General features: G+C 37.9%; 1 protein-coding gene across 4 annotated transcripts in view; it reads left to right on the top strand.

Moving 5' to 3' along the window:
* Window positions 1–21,045, top strand: part of rab27b (RAB27B, member RAS oncogene family) — a 79,176-nt gene extending 58,131 nt beyond the window's left edge. For all 4 annotated transcript variants that reach the window (XM_041970566.1, XM_041970567.1, XM_041970568.1 and 1 more), the window contains 5 exons: window positions 787–958; window positions 8,053–8,141; window positions 15,933–16,036; window positions 16,224–16,347; window positions 18,684–21,045. In XM_041970566.1, the coding sequence (XP_041826500.1) occupies window positions 806–958; window positions 8,053–8,141; window positions 15,933–16,036; window positions 16,224–16,347; window positions 18,684–18,870 (657 nt within the window). In that variant the 5' untranslated portion in view covers window positions 787–805 and the 3' untranslated portion in view covers window positions 18,871–21,045. The remainder of the gene's footprint in view (window positions 1–786; window positions 959–8,052; window positions 8,142–15,932; window positions 16,037–16,223; window positions 16,348–18,683) is intronic.
* The last annotated feature ends 257 nt before the right edge of the window (window positions 21,046–21,302 follow it).

Consider the following 21,302-nt stretch of genomic DNA (forward strand, 5'->3'; position numbering starts at 1 on the left):
TCAACAAGATAAAAAGATAAAGAACAAGCATAAGATCAAAGTAAAGTACAAGTGAGGAAGTACAACATGAGGTAGGCAGTATATACATTTATTTCTGTTATGAAAAAAAATATACATATATATATATATATATATATATATATATATATATATATACATGTATATATATATATATATATATATATATATATATATACATGTATCTTTATTTATGTTATAAAGGGAATAAAATAAAAAAAAAGCTGGGGCAAAATATAGTGTGCAACAAAGTAGAATTAGAAGGTAAATGGCTTGTTCAGCCACTTAACAAACACGTTCCTCCACAATTGGAGTGAAAAAAGAGGCAAATGGCTAACAGAAACTAAAAAACCTCCAGGAATCACAATGAGAATATTGTTTGAATTGTATAGAGCTTTTCAGATATTGGTTTTCTAATGATTTTTATTTTTTTTTCATCTGTCCCACTATTCCAAGGGTAGAGTTTTTTGTGGTGATTATAAATAATTTAATCTAACCTGAAATAAGTTCTTGTATATGCTCTTCTTTTTCATGCACTTCATTTTCACTCTGTCCCTTCTGCTGTCTTACAAACCCCACACTTATGCTCTCCCAGAAAGCCACTGTTTTCCCAGTAAGTCATATTCTGGTCAGGATGACCCTGTGAGCCCCACTGCCATCACTCAGCACTGCAGTGACTTTTCCCCTCTTTTTCATCATCCCTCCTTTCCTGAACACCCCCACAGCGATGAGTCGTACGTGACCAAACCTCTTGGTTTGTTTCCACAGGTTTATTGCAGTCATCACTATGACCGATGGGGATTATGACTACCTTATAAAGCTCCTTGCCCTGGGGGACTCCGGCGTGGGGAAGACCACCTTCCTGTACCGATACACAGACAACAAGTTCAACCCCAAGTTCATCACCACAGTCGGCATTGACTTCAGGGAAAAGAGAGTGGTGAGTCTTCGACTGCTTCCCACACATGCACATATGGCTGTGAGATCCTGCATATTCATATATTCATATATTCTCTTGTTTTCTGTCAGTTTTCTGTTATAAATCCAGACAATGAAGACTTGGTAACCATAGTTACCGTGGCACTTGTCTAGGTATTTTTCTCTGAACTTAATCACAGGACAAATTGTAGGTCAGGTCAGGTTGATCTGACGTTTCCCTTCCACAAAGTCACAGAGGGTTATAGAAACTACCATACAGAGATTAAACTTGGGTAAGATGCAGCTCAGACTAAATAAACCAGTAGAAATTATTTATAAATTTGGCAAGTTAACAAGTTAGTTTCTAATATTATAATTGCTGTAGATGGAAAATAATAAAGTACATTTGTACATTCTGTTTTTTTAATTATTCAGGAAAACAGTTTTTTTTTTGTTTGTTTTTTTTGTACTTGTAGGGTAAGAAAACAGTTGGTTCTTGGAAGCAGGAAAAATAAACACATTAAACATGTGACTAGAACTGAAATATTACAGCTAAATGCTTTGGAGCGTTTTGACAAGGGTAAGGTTCCTGAAATGTGCCAGCATTTGTTTATATTTGCTGACCATAATCTAGGAGTGGAAGTTAGACAAATCTAAGAACTGTTTTGATGAATAATACCTTCAGATTACATGAGGTTTGGACTACATTTAGGACGCCATGTGTGTGATATTGAGAGAGGTAGTAATGGAATAAAAGTGGCTGCTTCTCTGGAGGGTTGACAGTCATGGACTCCTGGAAATATGACACTGACACATCCTGACAAGTTGACAGACAGTCTCATTAAAATCCTTTTAGGTTTGAAAGGTGACTTATGAGACAGATGCAGTTTATCTTGCCATATTTGGATGGTGGTTTTTCTGCTAAAGGATGATTGACAGGTTGCAGGACCTCTTGTTCCTTCTGTGGCTGAAGATAGATTCTGACATTGGTTTGATGAATTTGGAACAGGTTCATTCAGGGACTTTAACGGAGCAGTTTTACAACAACAAAGATCAAAAGGGTAATTGCAGAGTAGTGTCTCTTATTTTTTCTGAAAGTGGTTTAATATAAACTCAGTGGTCACTTTATTATGTCCACCTGTTTAATTTGTTTTTTTTATACAAATAGTTCATCAGCCAGTCACAGGGCAGCAAATCAACACATGCAGGTCTTCCCATTCTCATGCAGACATGGTGAAGACGACTTGCTCAAGTTCGAGCTGAGCATCAGAATGAGGACGAAAGAGGATTTAAGTGACTTTGAACGTGGCATGGTTGTTGGTCTGAGTATTTACTGGGATTTTCACACACAACCATCTCTAGGGTTTCCAGAGAATGGTCTGAAGAAGAGAAAATATCCAGGGAGCAGCAGTTGTCTGGTGTTGTAGAAAAATTACCAAGAGTCTGGAATGAGTAAAAGTATAAAAAAGTTTACTACAAGAGAATTATTGAATACAGAATTAGTCGTCCCGACTCGCATGAAGTCGAGAGAGACTCTGGGGAGGCAAGAGGAAAAACAATAGTTCTACATTTCTGTAGAAAGAATCCTCCTTCCTGAAGACCTTGGGTGGACACACAACTCCAAGAGCTGGGGTCAAAACAACCTCACGTAGTTGTGTCTCCACTAAAACCAGTCTGACTGAGGGTTTGGGGCAGGACCAAATAAAGGTCATCTTACCCTTGTAGTGACCTTTTAACAGAGCATGTATATGAAGAGAATAAACCTTAAAAGTGAATAAAAGCATGATTAGTAAAAATGTACAATGTAAAAAAAGTGTAATATAGTAACAATCAGTGTAAATGCAATTTATAAATGAATATAGTAAAGGAAGTAATTATAGGTGTGATTATAATATTATATATAGAGCATAATAAGTAAAATGTTTTCCACACTGGACCAGAAGGTCTTGTTGATGTCAGAGGTCAGAGGAGAATGGGCAGACTGGTTGGAGATGATAGAAAGAAACTGGAAGTCAAATAATCACTGGTTCCAACCAAGGTCTGCAGAACAGCATCTCAGCTTTGAAGCAGATGGGCTCCAGCAGCAGAAGACACACCGGGTGCCTCCGGTCAGCTAAGAACAGGAAACTGAGGCTACAATTCACACACACTCACCAACACTGGACAACAGGAGATGGAGAAATGTTGCTGGTCTGATGAGTCTCCATTTTAGCTCCACATTTAGATGCTAGACTCAGAATTTGGTGGCATGATCAGTGGTTCAGGCTGCTGGTGGTGTAATGGTGTGGGGGATATTTTCTTGGCACACTTTGGTCTCCCTTAATACCAACATGACTGCACAGTCTACCTGAGTATTGTGTGATGCTGTCATGTGAATATGAAGCAAAATCTCTGAGGAATGTTTACAACAGCTTGTTGAATCTACGACACCAAGAATTAAAGCAGTTCTGAAGGAAAAAGGGGGTCAAACCCAGTCCTGGTACGGTGGAGTGATGGTATATAAAATATCTTTCTCTTTCAGTCTGTTGAGAATTATCTCATTTTACTTGAAGTTGCTTCCTTTCTTCTTTATATATGTTATTGGTGACCCTTCAGAAGCCTCATGCAGCCCTGCTTCTTTTAACATCTGTAATAAAGTAAAAATTATTAATAAAATATAACAAAAATAAGGAAAGATAAATGCTGTAAACTATCTCAATCAAGATTGTAGGTGTAGAGAAAGCTGTCCAATATTACCTCATTGTCTTGAAAATGGTAGGCTCTTTTTTTCTCATATATTCAGCATACTTTAACTTAAAAAGATTTTTAGTAAATACTCCTCAATCCTTTTCTGGTTTTATTGCTTTGTAGCCTGTTTTGCTCCCTAATGCTGAGACAAGGTTTTATCTACTCTGTAATTTAGACCTCACTGAAAATGCAGATGGATCAGGGCTGAAATGATCTTATTTTTTAAATAAAATGTCCTGAGGTATTTCAGGTGCTTGTGGTACGTCCTCCTCATTATTCTTTTCTCCAGACTTTTAAACCACTGGTAACAATAAAGAACTGCTGCAGCCAGCAGCACCATTCAGTCTCTGCTGCATGTCTGATGCACTGCTTAATGGTGGCACTTTGATTAAAAATACCACTAGCATCTGTTTTTTAATTTCCAAAACACAGATGAAAACACAACACTGGGGTGTATAAGCTGAAATTCCAGGATGGATGCTGTCTTAGCGGCTTGCTGGTCCTCTGGGGGGTAGATGCGTGTCAGACCTTGTTCTAGTCCTTCAGTGCTTACCTCAAATTTGCACTTCAAGCAGAGGTTTTTACAGTACATACCACCTCAGAAGATATTAGGCGCTCTAAGATCTACCCTTATACCTGACATTAGAGTATAGTAGAAAGGACAAAGCTTTCCAACAGGCGTCATACAGAAGGAGGTTATTTCCAAATGAAAATAGTATTTATTGTTTACTGATGGCAGCTGTTTCTGTTGTAGAGGTTTATCACCAGAAATTATTCTGTCACACAACTCAGCCAAGTCCTGATAATCCTGACTATTCTGGTTGGTTGAATACTTTTGATTTTGTCTTTATATACAGTACCACATGAACAGAAAAAAGAAATTGTTTACCACAGCCATGTTTGGCTTTTTTTCCCCCACCACAGCCTCACCTGTATGATCTGATATTTACTTTTACAGTTAAAAATTTTTTTATCGTATTGGGCCCAAAAATTCCCAAATCATCAAATCTGAATTGAAACACATTTATTACAATAAACCATCAAAATAAAAAGAAACATGTCTGCCCTATCTCACTTTTACTGGGATAAATCTTTGCAATTTTTTTATATTCAAATCCTCACATCTCCGGTTTTATGTGGTCTATCAGTGTCAACAAAAACTGGGAGAAAGTTTCAGACCTGAACTTTCTAGTGAAGCTGACAGCAGCTCCAGGTGACCTAGTTTTTATGTTTCAGTGCAGTGAAAATGCCAGGTGATCCGATCATGCTGCCTCTTCCCTCTTACCCATGCACAGTACTGGAAAAATGAGCTATTTTAATACGAGTTTAAAACACTTAAATTGAGAAGATTGTGGTTGTAATCAAGTGAAATTTCAAGTCATCGATTAAGTGAAAACCCCTCATACTAGCCTCATTAATGCTTATTTTTAGTGTTGTTTATTTCTTACTTCATTAATAATCTCACACATTCTGCTCTTGCCAAGTAACTCAGTCTCAAAACAAGATGAAAAACCTTTTGACTGAATATAAGATTGTAGGCCTTGTTTAGACAGACTGTTTTTGCATATATACAAACGTTATCTGATTAATATCAGGTTACTTAAACAGTGTTAAAGTTGAGTAGCTAGTTAGTAAATGGAGGCACTGTTACCAGTGATCCTGATGATGGATGCCGTGATGTCCCATCAATAGATGTTAGCTTCAGTCTCATATTGACTCTCCATCCATCCTTCCGTTTCGTCTTTATGACACAAGTGAAGAGAAAAACTTCCCAGCAGAGTCTCAGAGTTTACAGATTATACAGTGTAAAGGCAGACACGTTATCCTTGGATCTGTGATCACACCGGCATGATTGGCTCATGTGACATGTTCACAGCACCGTTGCAGAAAAACCAGGTCACCTGGAAAGTTCGGATTGGAAGCTTTGTCCTAGTTTTTGTTTAACCTTGATGAACGCTTTGAAATATGAAATATGATGAATGTATGAATATGAATCTGATATGACTCTGACAAATTACTCAGAGCATAATTTGTATGTTGGTTGATATGAGAATATTTAACCAGTGGTATGTGTACCACAGGTTGAGAACTAAGGACTAGGAACCTGGTCTATCAGTGTGATAAATGTTAGGATCATAAAGCTTTGGATAATCCAGGTCCCTGCAGAGCTTCTCCTACAAGCACACCTCATCTTGTTCTCTGTGCCTGAGTGAAAATAGCTTCATTTAAAGAGAGAAGACTGGGTTTGGTCTGAGGTTTAGTTCACCCGGGTCCTCCTGGTGCCTTTGCGTGTCTGAACAGATGATGCTGCTCCAGTCCCACCTCAGCGGATGACTCATAGGATCGATTATCACTCTACTGCTCGTCTGTGTGTGCACTTTGTTTGAAAACTGAGTGTGACACACACACTCAAGTCTGTCTAGAATCAGGCAGACACATGTGTGATCACAGCTGAAATTCCCTGGCTCCTCCTCAGGGAGCTTGTAGAGTCTGAAGCTAAGTCTGGACCAGTTTTCTTTCCTAATTTAAGTTTTTATTTTCTAATTTATATTTTAATTCATTCACTCCCTGCAACTAAGAACCTAAAATAATCCGTTTAAAGTCCAAGCATCGTGGCTGCTGGACCAGCAGCAGTAGGATCTGAGTGATTCGGCTCAATGTGGACCTTATCACGCTGGTATCAGTGTTTCCAGCATAGAAATTTTGAAGCTATTTATCACCTCGAAAAAACTGAAAGGAAACCACTACCAAGTGAAGCCTAACTGGTCTGAGCATTATCTGTGTCAAGTCTGTCTTCTGAGTGACTGGAGAAGATGTCTAATCTTGTCGAGCTGGAGGTGTGAATGTTGCCCGAGGCTTCCTGTCCAAACAGAACCAGCTGCAGCACACACGAGTTCATCCTCAGAGTGACAATCACGGTCCAGATCAGGCTTAACCAGCACTGGAGACACGGAGGAGCTGATGAGCTGTGCATAGCTCTTTATTTTCTACTGAATTCAGTTCTCTTTATGTGTGAAGCTAATTTGTATTGGAAAAAAAACATGAAGTCCTTCTTTAAATGGTGTTGTTTACAGTTAACATATTTTCAACAATATGATTGTTATTTACAATCAGCTGATGTGTTGGACATTTACGAAATCAAATTACATCCATAAATACACTCACCTGCCACTTTATCAGGTCCACCTTCTTGTACCAGGTTGGACCCCTTTATTTCTCCAGAACTGCCAAGATTTTGGAAACCTTCCTCAGAGATTTTGCTCCATATTGACATGACAGCATCACACAGTTGCTGCAGGTTTGTCGGCTGCATCCATAATGATAATCTCTTGTTCCACCACATCCCAAAGCTGCTCTACTGGACTGAGATCTGGTGGCTGTGGAGGCCGTTGGAGTCCAGTGAACTCATTGTCATGTACTAGAAAGCAGGTGGAGATGATCTGAGCTTTGTGACATGGTGCATTATCCTGCTGGAAGTAGCATCAGAAGATGCTCCACTGTGGTCATAAAGGGATGGACATGGTCAGCAACAATACTCAGGTAGGCTGTGCTGGTTAAACCAGGTCATGTTGGTACTAAGGGGGTCAAAGAAAATATCCCCACACCACTACACCACAAACAGCTTCTGCCAGAAATATTGACCCAAGGCAGGATGTTTTCAGGACGTTTTCATCTAATTCTGAGTCTAGCATCTGAATGTGGAGCTGAAATGGAGACTCATCAGACCAGCAACATTTCTCCATCTTCTATTGTCCAGTGTTGGTGAGTGTGTGTGAATTGTAGCCTCAGTTTCCTGTTCTTAGCTGACAGGAGGCACCCGGTGTGGTCTTCTGCTGCTGTAGTCCATCTGTTTCAAGGCTGGATGTGTTGTGTGTTCAGAGATGCTGTTCTGCAGATCTTGGTTGGAACCAGTGGTTGTCTGTTTGACTTCCTGTTGTCTTTCTATCATCTCCAACCAGTCTCCCCATTCTCCTCTGACCTCTGGACCAGAATGTTTTGTTGATGTCAGAGACTGCAGTTTGATCTTCTTCAGGTTGTCTTCACCATGTCTACATGACTAAATGTTTGGAGTTGCTGCCATGTGATTGGCTGATTAGACATTTGTGTTAACAAATAGTTAAACAGGGGGAGCTGATAAAGTGGCCGCTGAGCGTTTTAGCTGTAAATTGATCTCTTATATTCAACTAAAACGAACAGTATGATCGGACGACACCCTGTGATTCACCCGTTCTTTATCTCTGGTTTAGCTTGAAGTCATTGTGGGTTTTGTTGTGTTCCACTAGAAGATCTTAATAAAATGTTATTCCTACTTGTAAACTGAGTATTACCTACATGTGCAACGCAACCAGGAAACACAATTGAAATCACCCCGTCATTTTTTCCCCTCAGGTCTACACGGCGTCAAACCCCAATGGGACGAACACAGGGAAAACCTTCAAGGTTCACCTTCAGCTGTGGGACACGGCGGGACAGGAGAGGTGGGATGTTTATTTAGACCCTAATCTTTTCCATTAGGAACGACTAACATTTTCTTAGTAATGTTTTTAGTTTGTATCTTGATTTTATTTTGTTTGGCTTTGGTTGTTTTAAAGTACATTATAAACAAAGTTGGTATGGTATGATTTGGTATGGTTTGGTTTATTATGGTATGGTAGATCTTCAGTGTCTTCTTCACCTTTGTCCTTTTGCAAATAACCCAAAATAAAGCTCACCCTTTACCCGTGGGTCCTCTCACCTCTGCTGCTCCCAGCTGCTCAGTAATCTCACTTTCAACCCTGTTCCTGCACCATAAACTAGCTTTTTTCTGGAGAGCTCCTCTGTGGAGGAAACTGGGAGCATCTACAAGTACGGGCTATTGATTTACTCACAACAAACCAAGAGCAGGAAAACATCCAAGTTTGGTGAGAGCTCAGGAGTCTGAGTGTGAGGTGAAGAGCTGAGGACATTTTGCATACGTGACACTAAATTTGGGAAGACGGAGCTGTGTTTTGAATTGAAGCATATCTTCATGCAAACAGGGACTTTTGGAGTGCATAAGCAACATTTCCAGACGAGGAGAATATGTTTGAGTGTTTAAACAAGGCTCTGAAATGAAAAACTGTGCTTGTGATCTGTGACACTAACAGTTGAAAAGATGGTTGAGTCATACTGTGTACGGTATAATTGTGTCATTTTAGCCTGATTTCTGGCAACCCAACACACCGTGATTATAAAAATGATAAACAGCTGAATGAACTGACTCAACAGTAAAATTCTGCATAGTTACTGTTCTACTTGTTTTATGGAGATTATTTTCTGAGGTTTGTTAAGAATCTGTCTCCCTCAGTCTACAGTAGGTGCAACCTATAAAAAATATTTACAGGCTTCAAACATGTTCAGGATCTCTATTTCTTCTTCTAACAACCCTTTGGTCTGAATGTGAACTCTGAATTTGGTTAAGATCATATCAGGATAAATTAAATGAAGTCTAAATAATGAAGCTGCTCCAACAATATGCTGGGTTAAAATTCATCACATTATGGAGCCAAATTGCATAATTTAACACCATAAAAATATGAAACCTTTTCTTTATGATGTCAGTGGCTTTGCTCATTAATATTAAGCCTAAATAGAAAAGAATATTAACATGTAATAAACTCATAAAGGGCCATGTTGACTGATTGCTTGATAGATGGGGAAAATATTTAAAGAAACTTGATTTTATCTTCAGATTTTCAGGATTTCTTCTGTAAGGTAAGACAAATGGAAGGCATATATAAATGTGAATGCATGCTGAAATATGGCTGGGAAGCCTCTAACCATATCGACTAGTTAGTGTTAGTATCATGTGAGTGTCTGCGTGTTAGTGGTCTGTAATTAGATCCGACCTCGTTCTGTTCGTTCCCAGTGACTCACGGCTGCATGACTCAGTCTGAGTTACATCATTTACATCGTTTTTATAAACTGATTTTCATGATGCTTTAATCAGCCCACTTTAAGATAATTTCACCTGATTCCAGCTGCTTCAGTCTCACTCATGATTATTAAATATGCTCATTATTGACTCTGGGTTTTTGTGTGTTATTCGGTTCAGTCCATCTCATTGTAATCCCATTAAAGGCAAAGGCAAATTTATTTGTATAGCACATTTCATGTACAAGACAATTAAAAGTGCTTTACATAAATCAGTACAGCAGGGTGCAGACAAGTGCATTAAAAAATAAAAAATAAATAAATAAATAAATAAATAAAGGTTAAAAGAAATGCAATTAATGAAATAAAAGCAGAAGGAATATGCTAAAATAAAATAGAATGCAAGAAATAAAGTTAAAGACAATCTTAAAAGAACCAGATGCAGATTTTGACTTCTAAATAAAAACTATTGAAATGCAGCAGAGAACAGGTGGGTCTTCAACCTTGATTTAAATAAACTGAGTGTTTAAGCTGATCTGAGGCTTTCTGGGAGTTTGTTCCAGACATGTGGAGCATAGAAGCTGAATGCAGCTTCTCCATGTCTGGTTCTGACTCTGGGAACTGAAAAGAAACTGGAACCAGATGACCTGAGGGTTCTGGTAGGTTCATACTGGGTCAAGAGGTCACTCATGTATTTTGGTCCTAAACCATTCAGAGCTTTATAGACCAGCAGCAGAACTTTAAAGTCTATCCTCTGATGGACCAGCAGCCAGTGTAAAGACCTCAGAGCTGGACCGATGTGGTCCACTTTCTTGGTCTTAGTGAGGACTCGAGCAGCAGAGTTCTGAATCAGCTGCAGGTTTCTAACTGATTTTTTAGGTAGAACCGGTAAAAACACTGTTACAGTAATCAAGCCGACTAAAGATGAAAGCTGGACTAGTTTTTCCAGGTCCTGCTGAGACATCAGATCTTTTACCCTTGATATATTCTTAAGGTGATAGTAGGCTGATTTTGTAATTCCCTTAATGTGTTTTTCAAAGTTAAGGTCTGAGTCCATCAATACACCCAGATTTCTGGCCTGGTTGGTGGTTTTTAGGTGTATAGACTGAAGCTCTGTGGTGACCTTTAATCGTTTCTCTTTCGCGCCAAAGACCATCACCTCAGTTTTGTTTTTGTTTAACTGAAGAAAGTTCAGACACATCCAGTCATTAATCTCCTCAATGCATTTACCAAGAGCCTGTACAGGGCCTTGGTCTCCTGGTGACATTGTAATATATATCTGTGTGTCATCTGCGTAGCTATGGTAACTAATTTTATTTTTCCTCATGACCTGTGCCAGTGGCAGCATGTAGATGTTAAACAGAAGAGGCCCCAGGATGGAACCTTGCGGAACTCCATATGTAATTTTTGTCTGCTCAGATGTAAAGTTACCTATTGACACAAAGTCTAGTCTAGTAAGACTAAGACTGGCATTTTTCCATCATCTGTATTCAAACATATGTCATTGATGACTTTGGTCAGAGCATCTCAGTGCTGTGGTGCTGTCTAAAACCTGACTGGAAGACATTGTAGAAGTTGTTTTGTGTTAAAAAGTCACTTAGCTGATGAAAAACAGCTTTTTCAATTATCTTACTTAGAAATGGAAGATTTGAGATCAGCCTGTAGTTGCTCATTTGTGTCTTGTCTAGGTTGTCCCTTTTTAGCAGGGGTTTGATTACAGCTGTTTTTAAAAGTTCTGGGAAGACGCCAGAAATTAAGGACAAGTTCACAATCTGTAACAGATCTGGCTCCAGAGTCTTTGAGACCTTTTTGAAGAAACCTGTGGGCAGGATGTCCAAGCAGCAAGAGAAGGAGTTCAGCTGACATAAGATGTCGCCCAGATCTTTGTTGTTAATGGGATTAAACTGTGTCATGGTGCTTAAACTGGTTTTCAATGGACACAGTATTTCTGTTGAATCTGCTGCTGATAAACCAACTACTTGTCTGATATTTTGGATTTTTTCCATGAAAAATTTGGCAAACTCATTGCAGGCCTTGGTGGAATAAAGTTCAGGTGCTAATGACACAGGAGGGTTTGTTAACCTGTCAACAATAGTGAATAAGACCCCAGCTTTATGATAGTTTTTGCTAATAATATCAGAGAAATAGGACTTTCTTGCATTCTTTAGTTGTAAATTGTAAGAGTGAAGTTTCTTTTTATACATGTCACAATGAACCTGTAGACTTGTTTTTCTCCATCTGCGCTTGGCTTTCCGACGCTCTCTTTTTCCATGCTTTACCAGTGTGGAATTTCTCCATGGAGACTTTTTCTTTCCAGAGACAACTTTCACCTTAATAGGAGCAATGACATCCATAATACTTAACATTTTAGCATTAAAACTAGTGACAAGCTCATTGGCTGAACCGCCTGACAGGGCAGGTGTTGAAGAGAAGACCTGGTTAAACATCCCAGTCGTGTTATTAGTTATACAGCGTTTTGTGATCATCTCTGTTGAGACATTTGTGTGAACAGAAACTGTACACTCAAAGAAAACACAGTAATGATCAGACAGGCCTACATCACATACAGTAACCTTGGAAACATCCAAACCCTTCGAAATCACCAAGTCTAGAGTGTGTCCTTTAATGTGTGTGGGCTCTGTTATATGCTGAGTCAGCCCAAAGTTCTCCAGACTGTTACCCAGATCTTTAGTCGCTTTGTCCTGAGGATTGTCTACATGGATGTTAAAATCGCCAACAATAATTACACAGTCAAAATCCTAACAGATTGTAGCAGCAGTTCACTAAACTCTTCATAAAATTCTGCGCAGTGCCCTGGTGGTCAATAGAAATTTAAATATATTATTTTATAATAAGCTTTCAACTGAAGAGCCACATAGTCAAAAGAAGTAAAACTTCCAAGAGATAACTGCTTACACTGAAATGATTCATTAAATAAATCTGCAACCCCCCCTCCTCTCCTGTTCAGTCTGACCTCACTGATAAAACTAAAGTTGGGAGGGGTTGACTCTATCAGAGTGGCTGCGTTGTTATCTTGGTTTAACCAAGTTTCTGTTAAAAACATAAAGTCAAGGTTCATCATTATGATCTGATTATAACAACTCCAATATATGATCCACATTAGTCCAATTTATAATAATAAAAACAACTACCTAAGAGAATCCTCCATCCTGGAGGAAAGGAGGGAAAAAACTCCCTCAGATCCAGGAAGGATGGCCATCTGCTTGGACCGGTTGGGAGAAGAGAGGACAGGAAAGAGGGGTCAACAAGGACTCTCACTCTAAGCCAGGGATACCTGCTGAAAAAGAAAAAGGGAAACACAACTTATTATTAATAATAATAATATCCAGTATGTATACATGGAGAGTAAACAGCAAAGAGAGAAAAATGGAGGGAGGAACTCACTGCATCACGGGACGTCCTCCAGCGTCCTAACTAATGGGGACACTAAAGGTCACCCAAGCCAGCCCTGACTACAAACTTTATCTAAAGGAAAGTTTGAAGCCTGATCTTAAAGGTAGAGAGGGAGTCTGCTTCCCATCAGAACCCCCAGGAACCATCAGTAAACCTGCAGAATGAAGTGCTCTGTCGGAAAAATCTGGAACTCTGAGATCTAAAGATCCAATGGAGCTTGATCACTAAGAGTTTATTTTAGGGGTGTGAGTGACCCAGGACTCCACTCCACCCCTTTTTTCCTTTATAGTCTATTCATTGCAAAAAATAGCTATCTAAATATGAGTGAAAAAAACATTTAAACTGAGGAGATTCAGACTATGATCAAGTGACATAATCTGTCCATGCAGAAAGATAATTACTGAATAAGACTCAGTTAGACAGTTTTTGCAGTGTAAGGCTTGATGATCTCATGGTCTGATAATAACATAATTCAAGTTATTGTCCACTCATAACTGAGTTAAAATGATTTGGCTTCCATTTAATTGTAAAATATTCAGATTTCCTCCATCTGCAGCTGGACTAATAGACCTTGCAGAGGTTGTTATGTAAGTCCGATGTGCCTCCTCTTTAAATGTTCGACGTACTTCCGTGGTGCGTAAGGTCTGCTTTACAAATCTCACATGTATTTAATTTCATTTTGTAAGTTTAATGTGAAGTTATCTCAGACTTTTAACGTCCTCTGCCGCCATTTTGCGGCCTGGTCCACTGCCATTTTTTTCCCCTGGCGGACTTTATTGCACATGTGCAACTCTCAGCAGAGTTTTGTTGTTGTTGTTTGTTTTGTTTTTGCCAACAATAGTCTACGGTTAAATTCATTGTTGACTATTTTTTTTTGTCGACAACATCGACTAATCATTGCAGCCCTCTTCATAAGGATGAAGAAATTAGAAAAAATAGCAAAACTATCACATTTGGGAAAAAAAGAAAATAAATCTCAGAAATTTGTGTGAGGAAAACTAGAAAGTGGCAAGATACATAATTTATTTTTAAAAAGTTCTTATCATGGGATTACATTAGAATAAAATCAACAAATATTTTAGTAGTGAAACAGTAAAAAAACAGAAACTTAAATTAATAAAAGTCAGACTGAAAGTATGATAAAATATGTTAAATTATGCATGCTATTTAGTGGTTATAATCCATAATAATCATTAATTATTTTTGGTGATTATTCATTTATTTGATTACTTTTTAATATGATGATATGACAAGGAGATGAGAGGCGGAGCCGTTTGTGCATATGCATATATGTATAGACGTTGCTTTTTATTTTTACAACTGGGGGAAGGGGGAGCCAACAAGCTATGCTTTTTCTCACTCCTTTTAAACAACAATTTCCTTTGTTTAGGTTTTTATTCTGCTTCTATAACTTCATTCTGTCTTATCCCATGATCTGGGTGAATACTCGATTCTGATTGGCTGAAGGGTGTTCATTAAAAAGTGATAATGGACACCTATGAAAGAAGTTCCGGTCAAATAGACTTATTGTTGTAAATTACTGCGCTTACTAAACGGTAGTTGGTAACCATGGCAACAGAAACTCAGACGCCTGGCAGCAGACGCGCCAGATCAGAGCAGCCTGCAGGCTTATTGGACTGTTTGAAACAAAATGTCACATCATCCTCTGGATACACACAAGCTGTAAGAGCCTCACCCGCCCTCACGTGACATGACTGTGGCCGACTGAGCTGCAGGTTCTGTGTCAGAGCCGGTTACTTTGGCAACGTGTCACAACAAAATAGTCCACTCAGCCACTTCTTGTGAAAAACGTATGATTTTACCGGTTAAAAACAACATTAACACATTAATCATTTATTTCATATTTTTTTCTTTCTTAATGGACCATGGTATAAGCAGGATAATACCCTCCGAGGTGGCCATTATCATAAATTAATGGGCTTCCCTTCGGACGGTTCACACCTCCACATCGTCAATTACTTTATGATAATGGCCACATTGTCGGGCATTATCCCTTACTTATGCTGTGCAAAGAACTTGCTTAGTAGTCATTGGGATACTTAGTACTATCTGCATATTTGGAATAAACAAAATATGAACATGAACATATGAACATTAATGATGGCTCACAGCATAATTCCTCTGTTACTCATCGACTTCTTTGTGGGTCTATTCCGCTGTTTTTTTGTCTCAGTTTTAACCAACTAACATTAATCCTTTAAAGCCTGACCCATGAAGAAAAAAGGGATTCTTTGAAGTCTTTATTCGGCCCTTTAACAAAATGTAAAAAAAAAAAAATAATGTGTGTGTATATAATAAAAAATAATATATATATAACAAAAATTATGCATACAGCATTAAAGGGTTGAGAACTGTTCAAATATCATCAATATTTCATTGCTAGCACGCGACCTGGTGCATAAAGCAAAACTCAGCTGCAACGTCATGCCCTGGAGAAAAGTTGTATATCGTGGATTTTTTTAGCTTTGGGACGCTGATGGACGGCGATGGCTCCAGAAACGCACATAACGGATATCACCGTACCTTCAAACGAGTCTAGAACGCAGAAATTTAAAGTTGGAAAGTTACGTAATGCACCTTTAACCTCGGATGAGATTTAGATTTTTTTAAAGCAAAAAAAAAAAAAAAAAGAAAAAAGAAGAGAAGAGAATAGTGTAATTTCCCTCTTCTAAGATACTGTGAATGCAGCATTATCTGAAGTTGAAGTTAGACGGAGGTAACTCTAAGATGACGTTAACTTCGCCCAGAGGGTTTAAACGGTTCACTGAATGACACTTTTTCATGAGGCCCAGATCAAAATGTCAGTGTTGTATTTATCTTCTGTTTAATGAGCCACTCATCTGGTTTAATGTGTAACTATTTAATAAATAGTATAAAAACAATATTTAAACATGCAGAGTAATAATTGCATTTTTTTGTCCCCTAACTTTTTAACGCTGCAGGTTTCGCAGCCTGACGACAGCGTTCTTCAGGGATGCCATGGGGTTCCTGCTGATGTTTGATCTCACCAGCCAGCAGAGCTTCCTCAACGTCAGAAACTGGATGAGTATGATTGCTGCTTGTATCTGTTTCCTCTGCAGGTTGAATATTTCTGCTCATAAATGAGATGATAAAAATAGTTAAATCCATTTGAACATTCTTCAAAAGTTGTCTTTTAATCTGAGAGGTATAAATCTGCATACTCATAGTATTAAATTAACATAAGGTTGGTTTGTTGTTGTTCACTCTTACAGGCCAACTACAGGCCAACGCCTACTGTGAGAACCCTGATATTGTCTTAGTAGGAAACAAGGCCGACCTGGCCGACCAGCGGGAGGTTCAGGAGAAGCAGGCCAAGGAGCTGGCTGATAAATATGGGTAGATTCGCTTTTTCATTCACAGAATCATCTACCTGCTTGTTGTTTAGAGTTTAACATAAAATCTAACAATTAGACAGCTGAAAAACTAGAAAAAACTCAATCTAATAAGTGTTTACATTTCACCTGATTTCATCTTCATGACCTTTGATAGAGGTAGACGATAGATAGAGCTGTGCAGTCTTTTTTATTTTAAAATTTTTTTTTAACTGAAGATAGTCATTTCTCTGGTCACTTTGTTAGGTCCACATCTTTAACTGCTTGTTAACACACATATCTAATCAGCCAATCACATGACAGCAGCTCAGTACAGTTAGGCATGTAGACCTGGTTGTTGGTCTGAGGAGAATGGGCAGACTGGTTGGAGATGATAGAAAGACAACAGGAAGTAAAATCAGCACTGGTTCCAACCAGGGTCTGTAGAACAGCATCTCTGAACACACAACACGTCCAGCCTTGAAGCAGTTGGACTACAGCAGCAGAAGACACACCTGGTGCCTCCTGTCAGCTAAGAACAGGAAACTGAGGCTACAATTCACACAGACTCACCAACACTGGACAATAGAAGATGGAGAAACGTTGCTGGTCTGATGAGTCTCCATTTCAGCTCCACATTTAGATGCTAGGCTCAGAATTTGGTGGAAACGTCATGAAAACATGGATCCATCCTGCATTGGATCAACGCTTCAGGAGGCTGCTGGTGTAATGGTGGGGGGATAGGCTTCAGTTGATAGTTTGGCCTTTAAGATTCTGATCTTTTGCAGAGCTGGAAGTGAATGTGAAGCTAAATACTTGGACAGAAATACACATCTTTAAGGACTTATATCTATTTAAATGAAGGAATTATTATCCTCCAGACACAACCAGACGGCTGAAATGTTTAAAAAATCCGATCCAGGACAAAACATTGTTTCCATCTGAATACATCAAGTATTTCTTGCTACATTTTTTTTATTCATTGAGCATTTTAACCCTTTTAAGGCATAGCGTTTAAAAGCTGCTCTCTACAGCTACACTACCAGTCAAAAGTTTGGACACACTTCTTTATTAAATCTAATGGGAAATTATAATGTATTGACTTATAAACATTTTGGAAAATAGATGAAAATAAATTAATTTAAACAGCAAAATGTGATTAAGAAATAACAAATCATCACTATAAATGTCCATAGAAGACAGGTTTTATGTGAAAACCAAAAGAGACTGTTTTTTTATTTTTTATTATTATATAATTTATATATATATAAATTCATGCCTGGAAAGGTTAAAAAGGAATAAGTTAACTTGAATGGTTTTAAGTATCACCATTCACAAATACTGGTATTTGGAAACTGTTGGCGGGTGTTGCAGAGAGTTTACAGACACCAGTTATTTCTAATAATATAAAACAAAATAAATCATGTAAAACAGCAGAATAAAATAAGCTGCAATTAAATACTGAATAAACTGATAATAATAAATACATTTAAATAAATATTAAATAAATTATACAGAAATAAATACATAATATTAAATAAATAAAATTGTATTAATTAAATCAATTGAAAGAAGTAAAACAAAAAAAAAATACTTGAAGTGGTTTTTCAGATATTTGTGACAACAGACATCAAAGGGTTTGTCGCTCATTTTTGTCCGACTAACAAGTTTAATGTTTCTTTGATCACACTGTTTTTTTCTGGTTTAGATAATTGGATTTCTGGCATGAGTAAGAAGAGAATATTACTGGCCCAGTTCTGGTGCTACAACTTAGTTCTTGTGGGTCAAGTCCTAACATTCACCAAAGGGTAAACTAAAGTGACCATAAGAGCTGAACCCACATTTTATTTAAAATAAATAAATTAATAAATACACTCACCAGGTATACTATGATCATAAAGGGATAGACATGGTCAGCAACAATTCTCAGATAGGCTGTGTTGTTTTAAACCATGCTCAAAGTCCATTAAATCCTTTTTCTTGCCCATTCTGATGCTCAATGTAAAATGTGAAAAAACTGAGTTGTGTGCCTGTGATTGGTTGATTATCTGTCTGTGTTAACAAGCAATTAAACAGGTGCTATGATCTTTTTCTTGAACGTCACAATGTTTTGAATCACTGATAGTGTGAGGCCATTAAAGTATGTAGTTCATTAGTTTAGCTAAATTCCCCATAAGTCTTTTACTCAAGGAATAATTTAATACTCAGAGTTTTTTTGCATTTAGGTGGGGTTTTAGAAACCGTACAAACAGAGTACAATCAAATAAAAATTAATCATAAACCGTTGGTGATGTCATGGAGGGTTTGGCCACCTAGCCATGTCTGTAAATAACCTTTTTTTGACTGATATCTTTCATACAGGATCCCGTACTTTGAGACCAGTGCAGCAACAGGAGTAGAAGTGGACAAGGCTGTGATAACGCTGTTGGACCTGGTCATGAAGAGGATGGAGCAGTGTGTGGACAAACCACCTGCAGATCCAGCCAATGGGAACGGGGCTACAAAGCTCGGTGAAGCACAGCCCAATGAGAAGAAATGTGCATGTTAAATCAGGAGGGGATTCAAGACAACAACCACTCAACACTCGTCTGTTGTTCATCTTTCTTCTAGTCACATTCCTTCCTTCTTTTACTTTTCTTAATGTCCGTTTTAACAGCATGTTTCTTTATCTCTTTCTCATTCTCCTTTCTATTAAAATAAACATGAGCCATTTTTCTCTTTTGGCTCTTTTCTCCTTAACCTCCCCGACTGCCACTCTGACAATGAAACAACTCTCACTCCCTCTAATGGACATTCAAGGTAATGCAGTCCCAGCCTGTTGGCCTTGAGAAGAAAACTAAAACAGGAGGGGACAGTTTCATCACTGTCAGACACATAATGTGCCTCATTGAAAACATGCAGCCTGGGAATTAAGCTCTGCACGCTTGCTATTTTCCTCTTGGCAGGCACTTTGAATGAGTTAAATGGACCTAAACATTCAAAATCAGATGTTTAAAACTTCACTTTGAGATCTTTAGTTGTTCATCTGGTAATCGCAACAGGGAAAAGGTTCAACTTTAAATCTGAGCCCTGAAGAGTTTAATATCAGGCTGTATGTTTGTGTGCATTAGGTCCTATTCTCCTTAAGCTTTTCCTCTTGGACCACAGTGAGAAATTGTGCGACCGATATGTTTTTCTTATGATTTCTTTCACGGTTTACCCTGTGTTTTAAGCTGGGCCAATCTTAGCCACATGTGGAAACTTTTCAATGCTCAGAGAAATTTTGTTGTCTAGAAGTTTGTTGAACATGTGCCAATATGTGTTTTGTATAATCAGCTTTTGTGTCATGGAGGTCTCTGACACCTCATCGAGTAGCTGCAGCAGTGTTTCTAATCATAAAACTTGTCTGTGACGTCTGATTCTGAGTCAGATTGATTAATGAGTGACTTTTCCTGCCCATGTTTGCTTGTTAACTTCTTTAAAGAACTGAAGGATTTTTTTATGGCAGCATGAGCCAGCACTGCATTGAAAATGCAAGGCCAACATTCAAATTTTGGTTATTTTGGATGAAAAAGTGGGATGAAATTCACAATGTATGCCATTTACCACTGCTCACTAGCTAATGATCAAGAACACAATATCTGACACTACTGTCAAATTGTGCAGTTATTATAAGATAACACACACACAAAATATATAAAAAAATATTTAAAAAGACTCAGTTAACATTAACTTGAATTGATAGAATATATCTCTAAATACTGGCCAGCAAATTTAGCATAATTAGCTAGTCAGTGTTGTAGCAGATAGCCATTTTACTTAGCAGCTATCTTTCGTAACTTCTAGCAGGACACAAATTTAATAAAAGACTTGATTTTATCTAAAGATGGTTTACAGATTACCCATAACTTTCTAACTAAAAGCAGAAGTTCCCTCTTGTGCTTGACCATCTTTCTGTCTAGATTTTTGAATTCTGGACATTTTGTTTTGTTAATTTGTAAAGAACTGCCATGTAATTGTTCAGAAATGGCATTTAATATTACACACAATAGCATTACTGTGCATTTTATTACACCAAATATATTCATCAGTCCTACCATGCTCAAGACAAGGTCAGGATTGAGCAAATAATGACTTTAACTGATTAGCCTCTAAGCACTGATTAGCTAATGTAGCATCAGTACTTAGCAGCTATCTTTTGTGATGGCTATCAAGAGGCTAATTTAACAAAAGACACACGACTTTTAAGTAAAGACAGTTACAGTTCAGCCATAACTTTCTAGGTGAAAGCAGATGTTTTCACCAGTGTGCATAACCTTGTTTGTCTAGCTTTTATTTATTAGCAGTCACATGCTACAAGTCAAGCTAACATAATCTTGTCTGCTAAGTTTTCTTAAGTTTATTTGTAAAGAACCGTCATATAATTGATAAGAAATTGTATTTAATATTACACACAGTATAACTGCATTTTATAGGTATTATGTTAACCGTACTGTGCTTGAAACAGGACCAGTTAACTCTAAGTTAGCCATCATGTTAGAGTTTGATGATCATTATACATGATTTCACTTGCAGATTGTAATCATATTCTAGGACCTAAATGGGTCCAGCATGACATAAGTGAAATGAATGAAGGAAAGAAAAAAAATTCCACTGTGGTTCAACAAATTTAGGAAGTTTGAGACAAATTGGCTGTAATATTATGCTATTTGCAGATTGTTTTGTAACAGTCTACATTTTTAAAGACAAATAAAACTAAAACGGATTACAAATTAATTTGGTTTGAATGCCTTTGGAAAAGTCCTGTGATGTTTGGTTATAAATGACAATTTCAAAACTCTGTATTGTCCAAAATGTTAAAGGGGGGAGGGGTAAGTCGGGGACATCTTTTTTTTGAGTGCAGCTTACTTTAGATTTTTACTTCTCATCTTTTAATGTAATAAAAAAGGCCCTATACTTTAGATGACTGATGTGAGATATTCGTTGAGCAGTTATTTATAC

This window comes from Melanotaenia boesemani, chromosome 19, assembly GCF_017639745.1.
Source record: "Melanotaenia boesemani isolate fMelBoe1 chromosome 19, fMelBoe1.pri, whole genome shotgun sequence".
Taxonomy (NCBI): Eukaryota; Metazoa; Chordata; class Actinopteri; order Atheriniformes; family Melanotaeniidae; genus Melanotaenia; species Melanotaenia boesemani.